Source organism: Pristis pectinata, chromosome 18, assembly GCF_009764475.1.
Source record: "Pristis pectinata isolate sPriPec2 chromosome 18, sPriPec2.1.pri, whole genome shotgun sequence".
Classification (NCBI taxonomy): domain Eukaryota; kingdom Metazoa; phylum Chordata; class Chondrichthyes; order Rhinopristiformes; family Pristidae; genus Pristis; species Pristis pectinata.
In genome coordinates, this window is record NC_067422.1 from 14,679,566 (window position 1) to 14,706,416 (window position 26,851).

The following is a 26,851-nucleotide window of genomic DNA, read 5'->3' on the forward strand; positions in this document are numbered from 1 at the left end:
TTGGATCGAGGTGAACCTTTAGTAATCTGAACCAGAAATAGAACGTGGTCCAAGCAATGGGCAGTGGCCAGGCAGCATTTGCAGAAAAAGAACCTAAGTTTATGCTTCGGCTCAATAACCCTTTATCAGAAATGATTGTTGAACAGTTCAATTGTAAACCAAAGTACCTCTGATACTGATTATGCAATGCAAATTTGCAGGAAAATGTTTCCTGAAAGGGACCTCATTCAAAATGTTTTCAGACATACAGCTGGAATGATCCACAACTTAGTTAGTTGCTTGAGTCCAGGATGTGTAACTTTTAGGAAGGAAAGGCAAAATGGAAAAAGGAAAGGAGTAGCCCTTGTACAGAATGGAACAAAGGCAGTAGAGGACCATAGTTCAGAAGCTGAAGAAATAGAGCCAGTTTGACTCGAGCTAAGAAGCAGCAAGGAAGTTATCTCTGGACCCTCAAACAGTGGTGGTAACGTAGAGCATAGTGTAAATGTGCGTGTAACAAGGGCAATGCACTAATAATAGGAATATCTGTATATGGACTGGAGAAGCCAAATTAGTAATAGTGGTAAGGAGGACAAATTCATGGAATATGTACGAGAGAGTTTTCTGGATCAGTATGTTGAAGAATCAATGAGGGAACAGGCACTTCTGGATGTAGAATTGTGAAGTGTGGAAGGCTACTAAAATCCTGGTCGTTAAAGAGGTCTTTGGGGAAGAGGGATCATAATTTGATAGAATTTAATATAATTAAATCAAAGGAAAGGCCTTAATGTTTCAATAAAGGAGCAGTAACCTCAAGGATTGAGGAAATTTCAAATTTCAGCAAACAAGGACTAAGATATTGATAAGGAAAGGGAAAGTTGAATACAGGAATAGTCTGATGAGAAACATTAAAAAGAGTTTTTAAGAGCTTTTGCAGATTGAGTCCAGGGATGGTGGGTTTATAATATGAGAAGAGATTACGCAGACTGGCCCCATGGTCTCTTGAGTTTGGAAGAGTGTGAGGTGGTTTCATCGAAACTTGAAATTCTTACAGGGTGGATACAGAGATGTTGCTGGACTTCTAGAACCAGGCACCACAGTCTCAAAATAAGGGCTTGTAATTCAGGGCAGTGATGAGAAGTAGTTTCTTCATCCAGAGGACAGTGTAGTGAAAATTTGGAATGCTCTATGAGAAGGGCTGTTAAGAATCTGTTGTGGATAATATTTGAAGACACATTTTTGGATATGAAGGGAATCAAACGTAGTGCAGGAAAGTGGCACTGAGGTAAAAGTTTGAATGGCAGAGCAGGCATGAATGGGTGTATGGTCTACTCCTATTTTTCATTTTCTTCTTTCTTCTTCACTGCCCTTGCCCCCTTTTTTTGCTGTTTTTATAATTGCCAAATGTGTTTTATTTCCCCTACTTTCTAGAAGTTACATGTTGGCGCAATTATCAGTGGTGTGAAAACCCCATTAGCAATATTACTGGGCAGTTTCTACAGAGTCAGAAATGTGTGGAGTCAGTTTTGCAAATATAACGACAGAGTCTCACCCAATATACTGTCTGGAATTCAAACATCTTGACTGCTCACACCTCTTTAAAAATACCCATTTAGCATTTAAGTTCCTATCTGATGCAATGGCTGATGATTTTATCTTGCATTCTCCAGTAATACAAGGCTACTGCTGGTTGCAATTCGTTTGGGAATTGCTGTGAGCAACAAATTATATGTTTAGTTCTGCAGCTCCATTTTCTTCTGTGTTTATCTGAAGTTGGCACTTTGAGTGTAATGTTTTTCTGTATTCACGGAACAGATTTGAAAGAAAATAGACATGCATTTATATAGCACTTTCCCATCCCTTTCAGGACATCTCCAAGCATTTTAAGGCCAATAAAATAGTTTTGAAATGTGGTGATTCTTAAAATGTAGAGGACAGAGCTGCCAGTTTTCAAACAGCACTGTGGTAATGACCAACTGATTTTTTAGCAATGTCGATGGATGGTTAAATTTTGGGTAGGACATTAGGAATACTTTTGTACTTTTGGCTTAATTTTCCAAATTAAACAGCAGTGTCAAGTACCAATCAAATACTACGTCAGACTTGTAGGAATGAATATTCAGAGAGGGATGAATATATTAAAGGATCCCCATGCATTGAGACCATGCTGAAATTACAAATCTGCTTTCAAGATTTGTGTGATTGCATTTTTTAAGTTTCACAGATTCTTTCAGGAAGCAAACTGAGAGTATATGTGCTAAGATATGTACCCTAGATAATGTGACCAAGGGTTCCTGCAATTATTGTGAATTTCGTCTAAGCTTTTCCTCCACACTACTATTGCTCATTTGGCTTGTCCAGTCCATACGTAGATTAATGTCCTATTATTATTGAACGACCCTTGTTACATATACACTTACACTTTGCACTACATTACCAATGTGGACCTAGAGATAACTCCCTTGCTGCTGCTTAGCTCTACCCAAACTCGCTCTACTTCTTCAGCTTCTGAACTATGGTCCTTTTGTATTGCCTTTATCCCATTCAAGGGCTACCCTTTCCTCTTTAAATAAATCAAGGTAGTGTCATTCTTCAAGAACAAAATTAAACCTTTTCTATTCAAAGAACTATTCAGAAATGGGTTTGTAGCTTGTAGCAGCTTTAGTTAATTTTTGAATTTTAACCTTTTAGCTTATCCAAAGCATTTGGAGAGAGTTACCGAGTGGGCAGTGGCTACCGTGATCTGGCAGTGAAAGTTTTCTGCTTTTGGGATTTTAAAGTAACTCAAAAACAGTCAGTTGAGTTAAATTACGAGGACATCAGCACCCAGCTGAAGGTGAGTTTCTCTCTTCATGATAAATATTATAATATTTGTTTCTACTAGGTGCTTTGCAAATAATGTCTGCTGTTAGAAACTAGTGCTGTAAAATGTAAGAATCATGTCCACTTCTGACTCAGCCTGATGGTTAGGTATATGTGATTCTTCACTGGAAATTCAAGTGTTGAAACCTGGGGTCTACCTGCCTTGCATGCTTTATCATGTGAAGCAAGTCAGGGCTTCAACAGGCTTCGGTACAGAAGAGATTAGGCAAAGATTGACCATGTGGTATTTGAGTCTGTGAGGCACTATTAAGGGAACTCTTCACTTTTTTGCGTGCATCTGTGGCTACATTTCAAATCCGCTTTCAGTTTCAGTAAATCTTCATTCATTTTTTAAAATTTTAATGAGCAATGCAATTTGAAATGCATTGCCTTGGCAGTCACTCAAGACAGTGAATGTAATGTTTTATTGTTAAAATCAAAAATATTTAATTTCAATAAATCTATAATCCATTGAAAATAATGTCACACATTTCTCTCTAATCCATTCCCATGTTACTGCTTTTCCGCATATTTTGTTGTTTGGCTGGAAAAGGCAAGGTAACAACATTATCATATCACAGTTTTGTGTTCAGAACTGTGTGAATGTTTTGGTATAAGCTGGCAGTTACCAGAAAATGTTTGATTCTATTTTTAATTGAGATGTCAAGGTGAGGGCAGAAAATTCTCTAGCCAGGTAGAAATTTAAATCAAAATTAGGTGAAACTTGAAATACTAAATAAGTAGTGCTGACCTCAGATTTTAGAAACCTGAGTTTATTATCAAAAGGTAAGACTGAGGACAGTAGGAAACTCAAGTCAGTGAAACAGAAAAAGAATTTGTTAAAATGGAAGCCTCTACGTCGGTCTTGATTTAGTGCAAATGTCTAAAATGTTGCTTTATTTTTCTTGTTTCTCCATCAGGAATTTCTTACTGAGCATAATTTCCGTGCTGAGCGCTTGAACATTTTTCAATGGTTTGTTAATCTGTCTGTTCACTTTCTGGGCTGGCTGCTGTCCTTGGGGAGTGCTGTTGGTTGTGCTGTTGGAGTCTATTATTACTCTGAAAAAGTGCTGAAGGTGAGACTCCTGCTCACATGATGAGCTGTCAATTAGAAACTAGTTATTAATAAATACCTCATGATAATCATTAAATATCGAATGGGGGGAGGAAACTAATTTTTCCACCTAATAGAAAAATGTTGTGGTATTAGCTGTATTAGCTGTTAACAGGCAGTCAAATTTTGCAGAAGTCAAGCCAATATTCTCAATTGCTTGATCACTAATGTTAAACATATTAGTGGAAAGTTTCAAATATAACATGAACATCAACTTTCATTTATGCAGCAACTTTAAGATAGCAAAAATATTCAAGACCCGTCAACTGGAACTGACATAGAGTCATATCCAGTTTTAGGGCAGACAACTTAAAATTTCCTCAAAGAGGAGGACTTTGAGCTACACTTGAAAGGGGAAAATGAAGTCTGGAGGTAGAGGTGGAGTTTTAAACCTCTCTGCCTTACAGATGGAGAAGAACATTCAGGAACAAGCGTAAGACTAGAATTGGAGGACTGCATTTATCTCTAAGGTGTGAGACTGGAGGAAATCATAGAAATAGGGAGGGGTGAGACGATTGAAGTGCAGCTGGTGGTGGTCAGCAAGCACAACTTATTTTTAAATTGGGTCAAGTCTAAAACTGACATCATGTACAGAGATAAGTTCTCACCATGTTAAGAAGGGAGAAAGAAAAGGGAAAGAGAGAAGGCAACACTTGGGTACGTTAATCTGTATGTTTGAGAAATCAGTGATGTTCTAGAGAACACTGGCTGAAAGCCTGTTCCTCCTTTGAAGTGAAAGACGCCTGTGTCTGCTATAGGAAGGTATTCATCAAGTGAAGGCATAAGATTATTTTGCATGACTGATCTGCTAATGTGATGAACCCTCTTGCAAAAAAACAATACAAATGTGGCCGGCAGGTATGTGCTCAGCTGTCAAGGCCAAGAATTACATCTCTACTATCTCAAAAGTGTCTTTTTCCTTTAAGGTGCTCTTCAAAACCTAATCATTTGAGGAGTGCTGTATAAATTGATGCACAAGGTAACCTCTGCACCACCTACAATTGGCTAATCTGAAACAGGAAACCATGGATGAACTGGGAGATCCACTCCCTACTGAAGGAGAAGACTGCTGCACACAAATCTGGTGATCCTGATCTGTACAAGAAATCAAGGTATGACCTTCGGAAAGCTATCAGGGATGCCAAGAGGCAATACCAACTCAAAATAGAGTCCCTGACCAGCCACCAGTTATGGCAGGGCTTACATGCCATAACAGGCTACAAGACGAAGTCAGGCTGCATAGCTAACAACAGCGCATCCCTTCCTGGTGAACTTAACGCATTCTATGCACGTTTTGAACAAAAGGGAAGTGGATTGTCACCATCCACCCTGACAGCCACCAACGCAGCTGAACCTGTGATCACAGTGGAGGATGTAAGATCAGTCTTCCGGAGAGTGAACACGAGGAAAGCACCTGGCCCAGATGGTGTCCCGGGCCGCATGCTCAGATCTTGTGCTGATCAGCTGGCAGAAGTATTTGTGGACATATTCAACCTCTTCCTGCTTCAATCTCAGGTTCCCTCCTGTTTTAAGAAGACCACCATCATCCCGGTGCCAAAGAAAAGCAAGGTAACATGCCTCAATGACTACCGACCAGTGGCTCTGACATCCACCATCATGAAGTGCTTTGAGAGGTTGGTCACGGCTCGCATCAACTCCAGCCTACCAGACAACCTGGACCCATTGCAATTCACCTATCGGTGAAACAGGTCTACAGCGGATGCCATCTCCCTGGCCCTAAACTCAGCTCTGGAGCATCTGGACAGTAAAGACACATATGTTAGACTATTGTTTATTGACTACAGCTCTGCCTTCAATACAATAATTCCAAGCAAGCTTGTCACCAAACTCCGAGACCTAGGACTCAACACCTCCCTCTGTAACTGGATCCTTGACTTTCTAACAAACAGACCGCAATCAGTGAGGACAGGCAGCAATACCTCCGACACGATTATTCTCAACACTGGTGCCCCACAAGGCTGCGTCCTCAGCCCTCTACTCCCTATACACTCATGACTGTGTGGCCAGATTCTGCTCTAACTCCAGCTACAAATTTGCAGATGATACCACTGTTGTAGGCCGTATCTCAAACAGCGATGAGTCGGAGTACATGAAGGAGATAGAGAGCTTATTGGAATGATGTCATGACAACAACCTTTCCCTCAATGTCAACAAAACAAAAGAGCTGGTCATTGACTTCAGGAGAGGGGGCGGTGTACATGCACCTGTCTACATCAATGGTGCTGAGGTCGAGAGGGTTGAGAGCTTCAAGTTCCTGGGAGTGAACATCACCAGCAGCCTGTCCTGGTCAAATCACGTAGATGCCACGGCCAAGAAAGTTCACCAGCGCCTCTACTTCCTCAGGAGGCTAAAGAAATTTGGTTTGTCCCCTTTGACTCTCACCAGCTTTTACCGATGCACCATAGAAAGCATCCTATCTGGATGTATCACAGGTTGGTATGGCAACTGTTCCGCCCAGGACCGCAAGAAGCTGCAGAGAGTTGTGGACACAGCCCAGCGCATCATGGACACCAGTCTCCCCTCCTTGGACTCTGTCTTTACCTCTCATTGTCTTGGTGTAACAGCCAGCATAATCAAAGACCCCACCCACCCGGGACATTCTCTCTTCTCTCATCTTCCATCGGGTAGAAGACACAAGAGCCTGAGGGCACGTACCACCAGACTTAAGGACAGCTTCTACCCCACTGTGATAAGACTATTGAACGGTTCCCTTATACAATGAGATGGACTATGACCTCACGATCTATCTTGTTGTGACCTTGCACCTTATTGCACTGCACTTTCTCTGTAGCTGTGACACTTTACTCTGTACTGTTATTGTTTTTACCTGTACTACTTCAATGCACTCTGTACTAACTCAATGTAACTGCACTGTGTAATGAATTGACCTGTACGATCGGTTTGTAAGACGAGCTTTTCACTGTACCTCGGTACAAGTGACAATAATAAACCAATACCAATAATCTTCATGATTAAGCCTGAACAGTGTGTGAAGAATGAAAGCATCACTGCCAAGTAAATCCTGCACCATAGGCATTAACCAGGGATCACTTTAAACAGTTTCCTGAAGTAAGAACCTTAGCAGGTTTTTCCCTCTTGCTCAACGATACAGAAGTGCTGAGTGTGATGACATTGCTTCTTCAGGTGAGATTAATCCATGTGGTCTCCTAATCTCAAGCCTGCAAACCCATTGCAATGGTATTAGAGATGACACATGCAATGTGAGCTTCTCCAAAATCTGCTGCAGTCAATCCCATGTGAGCAGCTATAGTTGCAGTTTTTAATGTCTACATTTTGCCATTCACCCATACTACCAATCCCTGCATTTAACTCCCTGGCATTATATTTTAATAATGGATCATAAATTGCAGCTCAAATTTTATTGCAAGATTCTTACATGACAACCTGTGGGTAATTTCATGCATAACACAATAAATTACATTATGATGGCATGGAAAAGAAATTAAGTATGTATCATAGACCTCCAAAGTCTGGTTAAATAATTTTCCAGATCTTCTGGTCTATCATGTTGTGTTTGTATCCTTTTTTCAGCTGTCATTTCATGACGCATATACAGATGATGTAGCTTCACATTAAGGAAAATCGCAATATGGACCATTTTCTATGAACGCAAACACCCCCCTCCCCCTGTAACACAGGGTTCATCTCTAGATGTGAGAGTAAAATTACAACATATAAACACTGGAAAATTAGTTTCCTGAGTTTCGGAGAGCAAAATCTATTTATAAGATAAGATGTAAGATATCTTTATGAGTCACATGTACATCGAAACACACAGTGAAATGCATCTTTTGTGTAGAGTGTTTTGGGGGCAGCCCGCAAGTGTCGCCACGCTTCCGGTGCCAACATAGCATGCCCATGACTTACTAACCCGTTCGTCTTTGGAATGTGGGAGGAAACTGGAGCAAGTTACGTTTTGTTTTATATTTTATATGAGCTGTTCTGGATTTTGATTGTTTCCTGAGCTGAAAATAATACTTTTTTTTAGGATTATTCGGAAAGAATCCAACGGAGAATGTCTGAAAAAGAAGCAGAGGGTAGCTTGCTAGGAATTCCTATTCTTGTGTCAGCAATCAATTTTGTGATGCCATATATTTACAACTTAATTGGATTATTGGAAAAATATGACTTTCCACAGCAACGAATCTATGTTTCTATTACCAGGTAAGAGTGCTTTGTGCATTTTTAAATTTAATACAAGGGACAACCTGGTCCACCAAAAATTACAAACATTAACTTATATTGTGTTTTGTGTTGGCTCAGTATGTGGGTTATTTTCCTTGCCTTTTTAAAGGGCTGAGTAAACTTTAAGTATTGATATAAAAAGAAATCACTTCAGCCAGAGGGTAGTAAATCTTCGGAATTTTCTACCCAAAAGGGCAGTGGAAACTCAGTTGTTAAATACATTTAAGACAGTGATTGATAGACTCTTTGGATTTTGAGAGAATCAAGGAATATATTCTTAGTGCAGGAAAATGGTGCTGAGATGAAAGATTAGCCATGATCTTAATGAATTGCAGAGCAGGTATGATCAGCCAAAAGCCCTTTTTTTGTTTCTTATGTTCTTACCTGTGTTCTGTAGAAGAATGTGGTTTTCATACGACATGCTTAAAATTGGGAATTCACCAGTTGAAGATTTGGGTGTCCAGAACCACAATGATAATCTGTTGCACAAGATTATAAAGCTTTCTGTATTGTTTCACCTTTGGTAAAGTAGGTATTTGATCTGATACATAATGGAAAGTATCTGTAGCCACATCAAATTACAACGAGGCATCATACATGCTATATGGCAACTTAACACCAGATAATGCTGAAGTTGCACAATAAATTATCCACCATTCAAAAATAAATGCTGGATTAACATTTAACCTAGACCAAGTTAATTTTGATATATTTTCTTTATAGTATTTCTTTTCATTATTTCATACTCCCAAAATTTGCAGTAATTGTCTCTCCAATTTAAAACTATAATTTTATTTAATTTCAATTTGTTGATAAATAAATCCCTGAATGGCATTAATATACAAAACCCTTTAAGCATAGCCCTTCTACAACATATCATTCCACACAACTTCTGCCATCTCCAACGAGATCCCACCACCAGGCACATCTTCCCCTCCTCTCTCTGCTTTCCGCAGGGATTGTTCTCTCCATGACCCCCCCTTGTCCGCTTGTCCCTCCCCACCAATCGCCCTCCAGGCACTTATCCCTGCAACCGTGCTAAGTGTTACACCTGCCCCTGCACCTTCTCCCTCGCCACCATTCAGGGTCCAAAACAGATGATGCAGTTCTTCACATGTGAATCCATCGGTGTCATTTATTGCATCCAGTGCTCCCGGTGCGGCCTCCTTTCCATTGGTGAGACCTGACACAGAACAGGGGACCGCTTCGTCAAGCACCTTTGCTCCATCCACCGTACCAGCCAGGATATCCCGGTAGCCAGCCATTTTAATTCCGTTTCCCATTCCCACACCTACATGTCTGTCCATGGCCGCCTCCACTGCCGAGTTGAGGCTAGACACAGATTAGAGGAACAGGACCTCGTATATTCCGCCTTAGTAGTCTCCAACCTGACGGCATGAAGATTGATTTCTCAGACTTCTGGTAACCACTCCACTCTGTCCGTTCCCCTCTTTGTTCACTGATCCCACTGGCCCCCATCACCGTATCTCTTTCCCCTCCCCCATCTGCCCATCACCCACACATTCCTCCCGCTGTTTCCCCTCCCCACTGCCTTCCCTTTATTCCATGGTCCACTATCCTCTCCCATCAGATTCTGTCTTCTTCAACCCTTTGTCACTCCCACCTAACACCTCCCAGCTTCTTGCATCATTCCAACTCCCCCCCCCCCCACCTGCCTATCACCCTCCTCACCTGGATCCACCTACCACCCGCCAACTCTTGCACCAACCCTTCCCCCACGTCTTTATACTGGCTATCTCCCCTCTTTCCAGTCCTGACGAAGGGTCTTGACCCGAGACATCGACTGTCCATTTCCCCCCATAGGTGCTGCCTTATCCGTTAAGTTCCTCTAGCTCCTTTTTGTGTTAACCTTTAAGCAAAATTTGTTTTGGAGTATCAGACCCTAATAGCCACCCTTGATCAGATGGTTAAAGGTTTAAGCCCCATTCCAGAGACTTGTGTGCATGATCTAGATTGACATTTCAGTGAAAATTGTTAACATGCTGGAGGTATTATCTTGAGGTAAACCTTGGTCCTGTCCTACCACTCAAAAATATCAAAGGCACTATTTAAAGAAGGGCAAGAGAGTTCTGATGTCCTTGCCAACATTTGTCCATCAACCAACTCCACAAATCAAACTATTCAGTCCCTTACTTTGTTACTATTTTTGGCATTTTGCCATGTGGAGTTTCGTTGCTACATTGTCCTATGGTAGATCAGTGACTTATAACTTGTCAACTGAGAGTTTGTAAGGTTTTCTACAAATGTATTCATCTGTTAGTTAAGGATTTGTTTTTCAGTAATTAAATCTGAAGTTGTACCAATTAATAAAGAAGCAGCCACATATGCCCACAGCACATAAAGACAATGCTTTGCTGTTCAAAAGGACCCAGAAATAACTGCAGAATGTGCCTCTTGTAAGCAAGTCCACAGAATTGCCTGAAGGGTGGATATTTAGTTCTGTTGAATTGGCAAATCCACAGTAGTTGCCCTTTCCATCGATGTTGCCCTGAATGTAAACAAAAGGGGTCTACATTTTACAAGACCCAAGTTAGGCTGGTTCTTCCCTCTCTGATATGTAATTTTGTTTTAATACAGAAATCTGGTGTTGAAGATGTCCATCATAGGACTGCTTTGTTTTCATTGGATAGGAGGAAATACCACAAAAATAACAGAAATATCAGTAAGTTTAAAGAAAAAATGGGCTAAAATACAAGTTTTTACACCATCTATTCCAAAAAAACTTCAATTATTTAGATAATCTTTTCATTAAAACATTTGTCTACCTGCACTGCCCTTTTTCTATAACTGTGATACTATATTCTGCATTCTGTTATTGTTCACCTTTTGCACTACCTTGATGTACTTGTGTATGGAATGATCTGTCTGGATGGCATGCAAACAAAGCCTTTCACTGTACCTCGGTACATGTGACACTGATAAGCCAATTACCAATTAATATTCGTATTCAGGTGTGAAGGATACGCAAGGCATTAGTAATTGTAAATATTTTACAATTTTTGCACTAGAATTCATTTTGATTTTTCAACGCATGGCAAATTTGCCTTTATTTACTGACATCGAATTTTGTTGAAACATGGTTGGATTTTAAGTGTAATTTTAACCATTGCCTGATGTTGGTCTACTTATAATCTAGATGTTAACTTTTAGTTTGCATTCCTCTGCCTATTCCAATCCTCTTAAATGACATTGTGGTCCAAAATAGGAATGTTGTTATTGATATGTTGTTTTAGTCACGATTTTTTTATGAATATGGATCAATTTTAGTACAAGAGGGAATCTGGCTATGGAGGATCTGGGGATGAGGGATAGGGAAATGAAAATGACATGGAGAATTGGTCACTGTCACTGAATGGCAAAGCACGTAGAGATCAAAGTTTTTATGGTAGAGAGAAAAGTTCCACTGTATTTTCGTTTCAGGGCAGTCTGTGTGCTGCTCTTCACAGTTTTTATGTTACTGGTGTCTGAACAACTAGGTGGACAATTCACTTCCATTCTAATGACCTTCTATGTGGCAGCAGCACAGTTGGCCTCAGGATAATTGATTAATATTCTCATGGATTTTATTAGAGAATATAATAAAACCTGCTTTGTAAATTTTGTGCCACGTCATTGCTAAACACTTAACCATCTTATCTTTGTTTTTTGCTTTAGTGTTGGGAAACTTTTGTAGGACAAGAGTTATATCGCTTAGTGGTGGTTGATTTTATATTCATTATCCTGGAAACAGCATTCGGAGAATACGTCTGGAGGTTTGTTTTATGAGAGGATTTTTTGTCTACTGCCTTCTAATATTTGTTGAATGTCCTCCAGCCCACACAAGTTTTAAACTAGTTGTGATACCAAAGATGTACTTTGCTTTTAGTCTGAGATATATGTAACAATTTATTCAGTTCCATTGAATTGTACCTTGCCTTTGGCAGTGTCATCTAATTATATGAATACCTGACGGAGCTTCAGTTGGTGTCATAAATGTTGGTTCCTTTGGTGTGTAGTTGTCTCAGCTCTGAATATTGGTGTACTTTCCTCACACAATTAATGTTACAATAATTCCTAACACATATTGCACCCAGTTTAACCAGACATTGAAAATTCATTAGATGCATTTAATAAAGTCTGAGTGTTTCCTTTTCTCTCTTCATTTCCATTGCCTCCCTGCCATAGTCCTGCTGCATCTAAGAAAATGAAGCACTGAGTCTGTTGCTCACAAGCTGCAAAGACCTATATGAGAATAGATAAACTCTTGATGTCTCAGTCTACCTCGTCATGGCCCTTGCACCTTATTTGTCTACCTGCACTGCACTTTCTCAATAACTGTAACACTATATTCTGCATTCTGTTATTTTCCTTTTGTACTACCTCTGTGTACTTGTGTATGGAATGATCTGTCTGGATGGCATGCAGACAAAGCATTTCACTTATCTCGGTATATGTGACAATAATAAACCAATTACCCATTGAAAGAGTGTCACCTCCTGGTTGGAACCCACATCCTTACTCCAAAGAAAAAGATGCTCTAGACCTGGCTCAGTGCTCTTTCAGAGTATTGGAGTCAGTTTCAATCTTGTTTCCATAACATAACAGAACTTCGAGCCACTATGCTTTCTTAAGCAATTGATTTTTAAAAGAGCAACCATTAAGCTTCAAGAGTGCACATCCAGCAACTGGAATATGGTACAAACCTTATTATCGTTGGTTACTTACCATGTTTTTACTTACCGGTAGTAACTTGTAAAAGATGAACACTCCTGAAGTCCCTGAAATGCCAGCAGTTGTTCAGCATTCTGTCTACTTTCATTAAGTGTGCAGAAGACAAAATGGCTCAGAAAAGTTAGTGAGTAATCTACATCGTTTTAATTGATTCTCTCTTATTCAATCTCCAGATTAGTTTGTATTAAACTGCTGAAACGGAAAAGAAAACCTGAGTTTGACATTGCCAGGAATGTGTTGGATTTGATCTATGGACAGACCCTCACATGGTAAGAACATGTTTGATTATATTGCACTGATGTTGAAATCATGATAGCACAATCTGCTGGTAAATGTTAAATGTTGTGGGATTTTGCCAGCGAATCAATGGATAACACAGCCAGCTGGTGTGGTAGTGCATCACACACATCAGGTTTGAATCATTCCATGCTGAGTTAATTGTTCTCAAATGTGCTGATGTGGGGGTTGCCGTACTGCTGGCTGAAGATAACATATGCAAACCCTGTTATTGCCCAGAATTTGTGCAGACCTGAAACGTGTACAACTTTGAGGTAGACGATGAATCTCCACACATGTAAATAACCTGCTGTTGCTTACTGACAAAACTCGCAATGAAAAATTGCTGTGGTTTGGCCAATATATATTTGCCAGAATCATTAAAATAGATTATCTCATTATTTCTTGCATTGCATTTGTGGGTGTATGTGCACTTATTGACAACCATAATTCCCACATTAAGATGGGGACTGCACTTCACGAAGCACTGCAAAGACTGTAAAGCTCTTTGAGATATTTTAGGAGATACCCTGAGGTCATAAAACTTGCTATAAAATGCAAGTCTTTCTTTATTTATGAGAGGTACTAAAGGGAAGCCAATTTGTTGCAATCGTTCAGGAGACAGGTGGTGTTAGTGTCAGAGAGAAAAGTTGTCAGGATTACGACTATATGCCTAAATTCATATTTTGTTTTTGCAGGGTGGGTCTGTTATTTGCACCATTGATACCTGCCATTCAAATCATCAAATTTGTTGTTGTTTTCTACATTAAAAAGGTAATTTTCATTTACAAATTTGTTGAAAATTGAGTGATATCTGACAATTGGGTTAATTGCCTACTTTTAGAAATTGCTTTTGTCTTTTTTTTTGAAGAGTTGATTGTGTTGCGGTTGGCTGCACTCATACCTGTGAGTCAGAAAGGTTGCACATCCCGGAGGGATGAGCACAGAAGTCTAAGCTGCTACCTAGGGCAATGCTGAGAGAGGACTGCACTGTCAGAAGGGCCATCTTTTGACTTGGAGGTTAAACAAGACCCAGCTGGCTCTCTCCCAGGTGGATACAAATGATGCTGTGGCATTATTTCAATTAAGAGCAAGGAGGGGGATACTGTTCTTGCCAATTCATCCCTCGGATTCACAAAATGAAATTATTTAATCGGCATCACAATTTTTGGAGCTTGCGTTGTGCAAATTGGATGCTGTATTTCCTATATTACAAGTAGTGAGTGTACTTCAAAAGCACTTCAAGGGTTCAAACTTCAAGGTGCTAAAACTGCTTTAGGAATGCAAATCTTTTTTGCTGTTCTGGATCTTTCACCTCCGCTAATATAATTTAATACATTGCTGATTGGTTTGCCCTTGACTTGATAGGCACCATCATTGGCAGTCTTTGTATGTCTAAGACCCTGAAGGGGGTCTTGATAGATGGGGATGGAGAGGATGTTTGCTCTTATGGGAGAATCGAGAACAGACAAATAAAGGATAGACAGAGACCATGTAAGATAGAGATGAGAAATTTTTTTCTCTCAGAGCATTGTAAGTTTTTGGAACACCTCTTCAAGGGGCGGTGAGTTAGAAAATGAAAGGTTACAATGAGTAAATGGGACTTCAAAGAATCAGATCAGCCATGATCTTATTAAATCACAGAGCAGTCTTGTGTGGCCACGTGGTCTAATCCTGCTCCCAATTCGTATGTTCGTATGTACCTAATTTTTTTTACCCTGTCAAAAGCTGTGAGCTTCAGTGAGCTTCCAGGAACTAAAACTTGCCCAAATGTTTAGTCACATAACCAGACTGTGGATGAACTTAATGGGTATGTTGTCTTTGTGTTAATAAAATTATTGTATGTGTTTCAGCTTAGTTTGATGATGAACTGTCAGCCTCCACGCAAACTCTGGCGTGCATCTCATATGATGACAATCTTTATTAGTCTTCTGTGTTTCCCTTCATTCCTTGGAGCCACTCTTGCTCATCTCTATTCTGTATGGCGGTAAGTAAAGAATTAATTTTTTAAGAAATAGTCCTAAGAAAGTAATGACACAAGTAATGGTTGAGGAAACAGAAGAGAGGATTCACTTTTGGTGCTGCATGGTCTTCGTGGTAACTTCAGGAATAGAGCAGTTTAGCCAACACTACAATCTCCCCAGCAATTCTCAGGTTTTTCCACTTCCAAGCTGTCAATGCAAGGGTTGCCTTATAGATGTAATAGATATAATGTAGATTCACCATCGAAAGTTCACTCCTCTTTGAATTATAGAAATGTAAATGAGTGAGGATTGGAGAGGTCTGAGTCTGCTGATGATGTATAGCTCCAAGGAGTGTAGAAGTTGTGGTTTGCAGTGTCTCAAAATACTTGAACTCATTGCACTCAGCTTGTTGTATTTTCTTTAGTTCTATCTTAATTTTAAGATTATTACCAGTGTAAAATTAACACTTGCCCTGCCGTTTGTCTGCTGTGCTGATGTACCAGAAATTTTAGATAATATACTCTTAGCACTAGTCCTTGTTATATACCTTTTCTGACAGGTTACAGCAGCATTCACTTTGATTTTACCCATGGATTATTTATCAGATGCACTCATTACAATTTACAGAGCATGAGCAATACTTCTTTGTGATGAGCAGGTGAAATGGGATGCATTCCAGGGTACTGAAAGAAATGGTGGAAGTTATAGTAGATGCGTTTGTGATAATTTACCAAAGTCCTCTGGACTCTGGGCAGGTCCCAGTGGATTGGAAGACAGTGAATGTCATGCCACTGTTTAAAAAAGGATGTAGGCAAAAGGTGGGAACTACAGACCAGTTAGCTTAACGTCTGCTGTCAGGAAAATTATCATTAAGGAAGAAATAGCGAGACATCTGGATAGAAGTGGTTCCATCAAGCGGATATAGCATGGATTCAGGAAGGACAGGTCCTCTTTGACAAACTTACTGGTGTTCTTTGAGGATATAATGAGCACGGTGGATAGAGGGGAACAGGTGGATGTTGTATACTTGGATTTCCAGAAGGCAATCAACAAGGTGCTGCATAAAAGAATTATCCATAAGATAAGGATGCATGGAGTCGGGGGTGATGTATTAACATGGATAGAGGATTGGTAACCAATAGAAGGCTGAGAATTGGGATAAATGGGTGTTTCTCTGGTTGGCAATCAATGGAGAGTGGATGCCACAGGGGTCGGTGCTGGGCCTGCAACTGTTCATGACATACATTAACGATTTGAAAGAGAGAACCAAATGTAGTGTGTCTAAGTTTACTGATGACATGAAATTGAGTGGAAAAACAAATTGTGCAGAGGATGTGGAGAGTCTGCAGAGAGATATAGATAGGTTAAGCGAGTGGGCAAGGGTCTGGCAGATGGAGTACAATGTTGGTAAATGTGATGTCATCCACTTTGGAAGGAAAAATAAAAGATCAGATTATTACTTAGATGGTAAAAGATTGCAGCATGCTGTTGTGCATAGGGACTTGGAAGTGCTGGTGCATGAATCGCAGAAGGTTGGTTTGCAGGTGCAACAGGTTATCAAGAAAGCAAATGGAATGTTGGCCTTCATTGCTAGAGGGATTGAATTTAAGAGCAGGGTGATTATGCTGTAACTGTACAGGGTACTGTTGAGGCAGCACCTGGAGTACTGCACGCAGTTCTGGTCTCCTTACTGGAGAAAAGATATACTGGCTTTGGAGGCGTGCAGAGGAGGTTCACCAGGTTGATTCCGGAGATGAGGGGGTTAGCCTGTGAGGAGAGATTAAGTTGTCTGGGATTATACTCGCTGGAATTCAGAAGAATGAGAGGGGATCTTATAGAAACATATAAAATTATGAAAGGGATAGGTAAGATAGTAGGAAGGTTGTTTTCACTGGTAGGTGAGACTAGAACGAGGGGACATAGCCTCAAGATTCAGGGGAATAGATTTAGGACAGAGATGAGGAGAAACTGCTTTTCCCAGAGGGTAATGAATCGGTGGAATTCTCTGCCCAGAGAAGCAGTAGAGGCTACCTCATTAAATATATTTAAGACACCATCAAATTTTTGCATAGTAGGGGAATTAAGGGTTACGCAGAAAAGGCAGGTAGGTGGAGCTGAGTCAACAGTGAGTCCATGGTGATGAGTCCATCTTATTGAATGGCAGAGCAGGCTCGACAGGCCAGGTGGCCTATTCAAGCTCCTATTTCTTATGTTCTTATGAATTAAAGGCGAGCTGCACCATTAACTGCCATCTTTATGTATGCCCCTGAAATTTACTTAGAACTGTGAGTATTACCTGAACTAAGTTTGCCTATTTTTTTATTTACTTTTAAATTAGTGTAAAACCATCACAAACGTGTGGTCCCTTCCGAACGCTGAATAACATGTATGATTCTGCAAAGATTTGGATGAATCAGCTGGAGAGTAAAGATTCTAAATTTATCTGGTTTCCATGGATTCACAAATACTTGGTGGAAAATCCTTTTTTCTTCCTTTTCGCATCAGGCATCCTTCTGTAAGTTTACACTTCTGATAAGTTCACTGTTATAAAATGTATATATTCCACTAAAGCTAATAAAATTGTTGCCAGAAGTATCAATTAATACTATTGCTTTGAATCTCTGTTATTTGAAATGTTATTGGTATTAATTAGTAAAATGCCCATGATTAAAGGATAAAAAATGTATATAACTTTGTTGATTTTGATGGACATACAGAATACGTTGTAAAATTATAAAAATAATATTTAAAATCAGTATAAGGTGCCTAGTAAATACCACCGGGCCAGAGGTATTCTGAGATGAAGATTGCAATGCCCAGGTTAATAAGGGCTGACAGTTGGATTGGCTGGTTCAGGTGACTGCCGGTGACTATTCAACTGAAGGTGCATCATCAAAGAATTTGTGCAGACCACGTACCAGCTCAGATACTCGCCCTTCTGTGACACCAAAAAGTCAGTCAGCTGGTTTTCCTTTGGTAGCTTTCATGTCACAAATGAGTAGTTGGTGGAGTCCGTAGGCACAACTTGAGAATCTGCGTCAGGGGGCAGTAGAACCCCCTTGCTGGCTGATTCAGATTTATTTCAGTGACCTTTGTTGGATGGGATATTTTTGGAGTGACAGCAGAATATTTGCGATATCAGCTGTACTTCAGATGTGTGAAGAAGTCTTACTGAAAAAAAGTGCATAATATAGCAGGTCTTCACACTGGTGTTTGTGCATGAAAAGAGTAGCCACTTGCATGGAGCATCAAATGCAGCAGCAACATGGTTACAGGCATGTATTCATCACTGGCTTGCATGCTGATACCTTAAACTTGGCCTTCATCACACCACAAAGTGTTCTCCAGCTCCATACAAGTGAGGAAAGGTGGCTTAGTCAAGAGAGCAATGATGGTAAAAGGGAAGATGAAAGCTGAAACTCTGTTCTAAGTGTTGCTGTGTGGGCATTCCTTAGACAGACATGATTTCCAGTGGCTGAGACTGCTTTATGTCACATTTGGGAAGAGCAACTTTTGGCAAGGCTCCCCATAAGTTCCTTGGTAAAGCAGTCAGAGGAGCCTGGCTACACCTCTGCTGAAGTCTTGGGCTTGCACCTCTTAAAAGTTGAAGAAAAAGAATAAAGACCTGCAGTTGCACGTATGTTGCACAAGGTTCGAGTATTAAAGTTCCAGTTATAGCTGGGGGGTCATCTGATATGCTGATAGTCAGATCTATCAACAACCTCTCATTGCAGGCTCTGCACGTTGCACCTCTGCTGACGGCCTTCTGTGGAACTGTTGATGGCAGGAGTCCAACCACTGCCAATGGTCACTTGGTCTTGATCTGAAGTCCAGTGTAACACAGCATGATCCTTATCCTTCTCTTCTGTGGGTATCCCTCAGGATCCAGGATGACTTGTTTCCACTCCGGTTTCATGAGTTGTGAAGCCAATATCAGAAACACACTCTTCCACAGAAGGAGGAGGAGGTAGCTGACAGGAGGGGCAGGTAGTTTGTGAGATGATGTGCTCTTTCCACCACTTAGCAGGGCAAATCTTAATCCAAACCCTTCTGCTTAATCATGTTAATGTCCTCCCCATAGCAGAGCCAGTCCTTGGGTCCAGGATGAGAGCCAACAAATGCATGACTGAACACTGACTATAGTATAGGATCTGTGCCATTTAGTATGATGCAACAAATATGCAATCTTAGTAAAAGCAGGTATGAACAATTCATTGGGTTTATGATTTGTAATGCCCCACTGGAGTGCAAAATAATTATTTGAAGATCTACGGTAATTAAGTCCAAACTTGTAGTTTCACATTTTTTTCCTTTCCAACTCAATGAGCTCTAGTAAGCTCTCAGAAAACAGCCAAGTCCACACAACACAACTGTATAGTTTTGTTATTTGAAAGTGATATAATTTGCCCTTGCCAAGTTTTACTTGACAGTGATTAGTTTTATTAAGGGTTATGATGAATATTAGAATTCCTGCATTAGTTACTTTTTTTTGTTCAAGCAATAATAAAATAAGTATAAATCACTGTAGTAATCTGGGCAGAAAGCCAAATACCACATACCAAAAAAAAGAATGAAAATGTGATTGTGATTTTGGACTCTGTGCCAGCGTATAAATAAAAGGATGTTCAGTCTGTTGTGGTGTACTAGTTAGTATCCAATGTCATGTTTTCCACAGTATAACTGAAGCTTTGTATATTCAATTCAAGATTTAGCAATCTAACTTTCTCTTTTAGTATAGTAATTTATTTCCACTGGCAAGTTCTGGATGGTCAAAGGAAGATAATTAAATTATTAAATGAACAAATTAGGAATGTAAGTATCTGGAACTTTGATCACTGTACATTTTATTGTTCTTGTTAATGCATATCAGCCACCTTCGCTGAAACGGTTATTTATTTTAGATATGTGGATGGTAATAGAACCATGCAATCTACAAAGAATTAAATTGAAGAGCATTGTCAAAAATTATTGTCAATACGCATTGTAGGTCATCAAGTTCTTGTCTAAATCATTAAAATGGAATTGATGGCTTTATTAGGTCACTAGATCTGCTATATTAGCGGAGAAAGAAATTTCAAAGTCTTCAAATATTTATGAAGTACATTTGTGATAGTCATAGGACATCAGTGATCCTATGTTTAAAAAAATTGCCTTAGGATACAAAATATATTCAGCATTTCATGAATGTTCCAGCTATTTAAAGGAGCCATCCAATTAGTTCCATTCCTGGAACTGTTCCCGTTGCCCTGAATATGTTTTTTTTTTCTTTTTGTGCATATACCCAGTTTTGCTTTGAAAATGATTGACTCTATTTCCATCACTGTGTCAGGCAGTACTTCACAGGTCTTTACTCGTCTCGCCTCTTTTCCCATTGCCATTTATCTTAACGCTGTGCTGCTAACCCACCTGTCTGTTGAAATGTCCTGATAAATGTGAACACAATTAAATTAATCTGGGAAATTGTTTCAATTATTAGTTGAAGATTTCATTTGGCAGGGTACCCATTAAGAATGATACCTCTTATTATAAATGCAAATACATCATCTTAAGTTGTAATTTGATTTATATATTACAAAGGATTGCTCCACATTGTTAAAGGTTAAATCAATGGCTTTATTGTCTTGAAGACTGGTGAAGAGTGAGTTTCAGCACAGACTTGAAAGGTTCTGGGTTTTAATTTCCAGCAAGTGTGCTCTCTCCCAGATTTTCCACTTACTTTGAGCTGAATTGAACTGACTGCATATTTTCAGTGAATTATTATGTAAGTTGTGATGTTCCACACTAACACATAATGTACAAATTATTTTTTGACACAGGAGGGGGATGACAAAAAATTTCTTATTGGCAAACTTAAAGATTTCAACAAAAAGAAATTTAAATCTCAGAAAAAGCAAATGCAAGAGGAAACTGAGGTAACTGGATTTGTTTTCTAAATGTGTTTCTCAGTTTTGGATAGAATCATAGCTATACAGCACAGAAACAGGTCCTTAGACCTACTATGTCCATAGAACCATAGAACAATACAGTACAATACAGGCCCTTCAGCCCACCATGTTGTCCCGACCTTTAAACCTTGCTTAAGACTATCTAACCCCTTCCTCCAACATATCCCCCTATTTTAAATTCCTCCATATGCTTATCTAACAATCTCTTGAACTTGACCAGTGTACCTGCCTCCACCACTACCCCAGGCAGCACATTCCATGCCCCAACCACTCTCTGGGTGAAAAACCTCCCTCCGATATCTCCCTTGAACTTCCCACCCATTACTTTAAAGCCATGCCCTCTTGTATTGGTGCCTTGGGGAAGAGGCGCTGGCTGTCTACTCTATCTATTCCTCTTAATATTTTGTACACCTCTATCACGTCTCCCCTCATCCTCCTTCTCTCCAAAGAGTAAAGCCCTAGCTCCATGGCAACTACCAATACCGACCTACACTAATCCCATTTACCAGCCTTCAATGCCTGGCAATTCAAGCGCTTGTCTAGATAGTTTTAAACATTGTGAGAGTACCTGCTTCCATCACTCACTTAGGCATCCTCTGGGTGAAAGATTCTTCCTCAGATCTCTCTAAACCTTTCTGTCCTTACCCTAGTCTTCCAGGTTTGGAAGATCCAATATGCCTTGGATCCCATTGGTGCTAACCTTTTGGATCTTATGGAAATTCTTTAAGTCTGAATATCATGGGGTGTGTGTATTACCCTACCCCATACCCCAAGGAATCACATGTTACATTGGTCACTATACTGAAAGGGACTTTATTGATTTTAACAAACTTTGGGACATCCTGAGGTCATGAAAGAGGCTATAAAAATGCTTTTTTTTCCCTCTTCATTCCAGCCCTCACGACCACTGTTGGAATCATATGGTATGGTGCTATGTTAGTGGGTCCATTGTGCATGTGTTAGCACTTTGAAATTTGTTCCCTTCTAGCCTGCAAATATTTTCAAGTAAATATCCAAATTCCCTTTGAAATTTGGGATTTGCTTGCTTCCACCAGTCTTTCATACAGAGCATTTCAGATCATAGCAAGTGTTTACTTCTCATCCCTACCCAAACCCCTTCTACATCCTCGTTTCCTGAACTTAGGTCATCTCTGTCTATTGTGCTAAGACACCGTCATTAATTATCACATCCACTCCTCCGTGTCTTTCGAGCTTCCTATCCTTCCTAAACGTCATGTACTCTTCAATATTCAGATCCCAGTCTATGTCATTTTACAGCTGTGTTTCTGTAATGGCTCTCAGTTCATATTTATTTGTATTTGTGCCAGCAGTTCATCTGCTTTTCAAATGCTATGTGTGCCTAGTTACAGAACCTTTAGCTTTGTTCTTTTGTTATTTTTGTAATTCTAGTCTGATCTACTGATTTACTTTTAGTTTTGTGCTATCCCTTCCTGCCACAATATGTTTATCATTTCCATTACCACTTTTCTAGGCAAATCCATACTTCAGTTCACCTGGACTAGATCCCTTTTTCAGCTTACTAATATTAACTGCCTTCCAGATGAGTATCTTCTCAAATGATTGTTCCTTGTTCCTTTCCATAACTTACCTAAACTAATTCAATTTTTTCCCCCCATTCTTTACAAGGTTTGATCCTCTGTAAAGAACAAACCGTCTCTGAGGAAGGCGATACACAAGATGGGGTTAAGTTTCATCCTATTGCCTAGAACATAACTTGGAGGAGCAAATCACACATGTAACTGAAGACATTGAAATGAAAACTGATTCCAGAAGGGATTCTTGTATCTAACAGAATTATCTATTTTTCCGTGTTGAAGTTTAAATCCAGGTCTCTGAGAGCAAAGTTGAGTGTTCTTCTGACATGCTGGATCTCACCATTCAACAAACTTTTATTTTTAAGAGCAATTTACTGTTTCTCTTTTGAAGTAAAGATAGAAGAATTCTTCTGAGAAGAAGATGATCAATATTTGGTTAAGAATTTTCCTGGCTATGAGAATACATTACAGTTTATTTCTCAAAGCTTTTTACATCTTTCTCATGGAATAGTTTCATCCTGATGATTACTAGAAGGGAAGAAGAAATCACCACTGGTTATGTAACTAACATTGACGGTGCAAAAAACTGGAAAAGCAGTTACAACCTGACTGTGAATTTTTACTTGATGCCTGTAATTGTTCTTTTTGTTTATATACGCATCTGCACTTTACATTGGTAAATCTATGGTTGTCCATTATCCAAAAATGGAACCAAAGCAACAACAACCACTTGCACAAATCCCTATCAATTATATTGTAGTACCTATTACAGGTGTGTCTATTTTAGTTCATTGGACTATGTCACTTGGGTGATAAAAATCAGTCTGTTTTATCTACTCCTAGACAGTCCCCCAGGATTAAGGATGTCTTGTTTCCTCTCTGGCATTGTGGGTTCTGAGGTGACTCATCAGGCCACAGCCTCTTCCATAGATGGGGCAGGAGATGATTGATGGGGGAGGTGGGTAGGTAGTTTGTAAAGTGGTAGGCTCCCTCTGCTGTTTATTCAGGGTCTGGGTCAGTCCTAATGACAGCTGCGGATTCTGAGAATTTGCATCTGAGTAAAGTTCTAAATTAAACTGATTAACAAGTGCTAGAATTAGTCAGGATTCAGTGAGTTTCTCTGAAAGTGCGTGGTTCTGGAGGGGTCCGAGGCTTCATCTAATATTGGTGGTAATGGCCAAATACATGGTGCAAAGTATTACATTTATTTCAATGTGACTTTCAGCTATATTCTTTGGCTTATAATTCACTTTTCAAACAAGAACATAGCTTTAAAAAAAACCTTTTATGTAGCATAATGAATTCATCTAAATTTCCAATAGTTTATTTCTACTGCATTTGTAAACATGAATGCTCACTTCAAAGTGACAAAGAATAAAATACTGTTGCAATGTACTGAGGGACTTTTTTTACATCGGTAGTTTACATAATCTGGAACAAACTGTTGGTATTCTCCCTTTGTTTAAAATTCTGAAGTGAGATACTGACTGCTCTACGAAGACCAGGAGAGCTGATCTGGCAGATACCTCCACAGCAATCTGCAAATGTTGTTAATTAGACAAGGACTGTGTTTGAAATCTAACTCTTTTACGTATTTATATTCATATTGGAAACTACTTTAACTCACATTGGTTTTGCACATTTCAGGATCAAACTGATACTGCAGCTCTTCCCTTTGACATGTAATTATCTACCAAATGATAAGTTTAGGTGGACGATTAAAAAAATTTGTTTATTATCCATCTGAGCCGATGAGTGAAAAAGTATTCTGAATTGCCCCTTTTTTTTAAATACTGCACAATGGCACACTTCAAAAGTGGGTTCTATGTTCAACATGTTTTTCATGCTAGTTCAATGGCTTTCAATACAGTAAATTGCAATTGGTCATTGAAGAGGAATACATGTACAAAATACCACTATTTTAAACTGTGGTGACTGGCATTTGTTGCCTGCACCTGATAACCAATTGCACCAGATTTTAAATGTTCTTTTCTTTTGAATCATTTAGTGCCTAATTATTTGGGGCTGTGCAGTCAATGTACATAAGTATAGAATATTCTGTCAAATGTAACTACATTTCTGTATGTTTATATTTATTTGTATAAAGGGCTAAACAATAGAGTTTTGTCAACAGAGCATTTGTTGTTGAATTTTAATAAGAAAATTATACTTGCACCCCAATCCCAAGTATGGTTCAACGCTGGCCAAAATGAACTTTTTTTTAATGCCCACCATGTAAAATGATGCACTGCAATCAAACTTCATTATGTGTCACCGAATCAATCTCGGAGATGCATCCTACATTACTAAAATGAACTGAATTCTTAAAATGTACTGAAACTTGAAATTTGTTTGTTGTCTTGGAAAATCTCATTTCTAACATCATTTAAGGTGCCATAAATCCAATATTTGCATGCATATATCTGTGTGGCGATGTATTTGTTTCTTTCTATACAAGCATTCTATATTTTTGATGCCTGTATGCTATGTATCTGCATAGTCTTTTGTATAACTTATGTGCCAGCTTCAAATCAGAAAATGTGCAAACATGGCCAGTAGTTTAGCAAGTAATATTCTTATATTAAATGAAGTCTGATTAAATCCATTCATTGCAAACATAATAGAGAAACACAAAAGTTCCTTTGTTAATGAGTGCACACGGTACACCTTCAGCTTGCAGGACATACTTCATTTTAGCAATAATCATATGAGATGCCTGTAAAATATTGGCATGGGTACCAGAGAGATTATGTTAACATGGATGCCAATGAAAGGTTATCAACCTGGAACATTAACTCAGTGTCTCTTTTCTCTGCCTCTGTATTTATTAATTTCCTGCCTTTTACTTTTGCAGAGCTGTAAAAGCATGATCAATGACATTCTTGTTTTTCACTGTTACAACCTAATTGCAGTGAACAGCAAAACAATGTACAGCAATTAGAAATATTGTACACCACTAACTGTGTAATATCAAAGCATGTAAAATCAGATTCAAAGCAGAGAGAAAAGGCCAGTCAGCCAATCATAAAGGTGTGCTGTGAGAGTAATAATTTTCTCCTGTTCATTTGGCTTTGATTCTTTTCCACACCATTTTTTTTCCATGTTTTCATCCACTTTTGAGAGCTATTACATGCTTTGCTAATTCCAATATTTCTGACAATAATTCTGTCCTCGATCATCAATCACCTAATTGCTCTTTTCATTTTTTTGTCATAGAGATAAATTTTGTTATACTTAGTACCTACTCATCACATCAATTCTGTTGGAAAGGGGCCAGTTCTTTTAGTTTCTTGTGATGACATCCCTCACTTGTTACTTTCTTGGATATTGCTATATGTATACAGAGTAAATTTTGCCATTTGCTTTTGTATTCAATGCATGTTTTTTTTTCTATAAAAGGATGCCATTGGCTTTTTAAAACACCTTTACCAATTGTAATCCTACTTTTCTAGATTGCTGTGCATCTGAGTTTCTCAGATACAGTAAATAAATTGGTAATACAAGTCATGGAATTCTTGCTGGCCTAAAAAGGCATGCTAAATTGGTGATGCTCCGGGAATGCCAATGCGTCTTTAGTACAAGGTAATAGTACGCATGAGGTCCAAGGTGCAAATATTGTTGATTGTGTGTGAAAATGCATACCGAGGCTTTTCCTCTGGTAACTCTGCCATTGCAGACCTAGCAGAGGAATACAGGTAGGGAAGTGGGATAGTTATGAAAAGTGGCCTAGGCTGGGGTTAGGAAACGTCGGAGCATCAGTCGAGTTCTTGCAATGTCAATTGTAAGGATTGACTGGTGGGAGTAAGTAGAGCAGCTGGGGACCTGAGTGGGAGGTGAAGTAAGTTGGAGGTGTGCTTATGGCAGAATGCTGTGCAGTGGGAACTGCAGTAAGTGGAAGTTGGGAGCAAGTACAAATTTTTAAATGGACTTACCTGTAAGAAGATCCATGCAATAGATTCCATGGCCACAGACTGCCCAGGTTGATCCCCAAAAGGCTGCTACTTGTGCAATTCATGGCCCACACTTGCACAACTAAATTTTGTGCAAGTGTTGTGAAAGGCGCCACTAATTGTGCCCAGACAACTGTGTGCATAAAACTATGATGTGCATGGTGAACCCAGAACTTAGTGTCTGTATGACCCACACAGTTAGACCCAAGTATGTTTAGTGATCAGATTTTTGATTAAAGTTCTAGGC

The 26,851-nt window shown here is 39.3% G+C and overlaps 1 protein-coding gene across 10 annotated transcripts in view; it reads left to right on the forward strand.

The window, feature by feature from the left end:
* Positions 1-26,205, forward strand: part of LOC127579967 (transmembrane channel-like protein 6) — an 87,125-nt gene extending 60,920 nt beyond the window's left edge. For 9 of the 10 annotated variants that reach the window (XM_052033073.1, XM_052033071.1, XM_052033069.1 and 6 more), the window contains 12 exons: positions 2,671-2,815; positions 3,762-3,917; positions 7,986-8,161; positions 10,781-10,865; positions 11,858-11,955; positions 13,087-13,182; positions 13,888-13,963; positions 15,043-15,176; positions 17,492-17,668; positions 19,887-19,965; positions 20,970-21,065; positions 22,746-26,204. In XM_052033073.1, the coding sequence (XP_051889033.1) occupies positions 2,671-2,815; positions 3,762-3,917; positions 7,986-8,161; positions 10,781-10,865; positions 11,858-11,955; positions 13,087-13,182; positions 13,888-13,963; positions 15,043-15,176; positions 17,492-17,668; positions 19,887-19,965; positions 20,970-21,065; positions 22,746-22,751 (1,324 nt within the window). In that variant the 3' untranslated portion in view covers positions 22,752-26,204. Of the gene's footprint in view, positions 1-2,670; positions 2,816-3,761; positions 3,918-7,985; positions 8,162-10,780; positions 10,866-11,857; positions 11,956-13,086; positions 13,183-13,887; positions 13,964-15,042; positions 15,177-17,491; positions 17,669-19,886; positions 19,966-20,969; positions 21,066-22,745 lie in introns of all 10 variants that reach the window. The other variant, XM_052033078.1, reaches the window with a different exon arrangement.
* Positions 26,206-26,851: the final 646 nt, after the last annotated feature.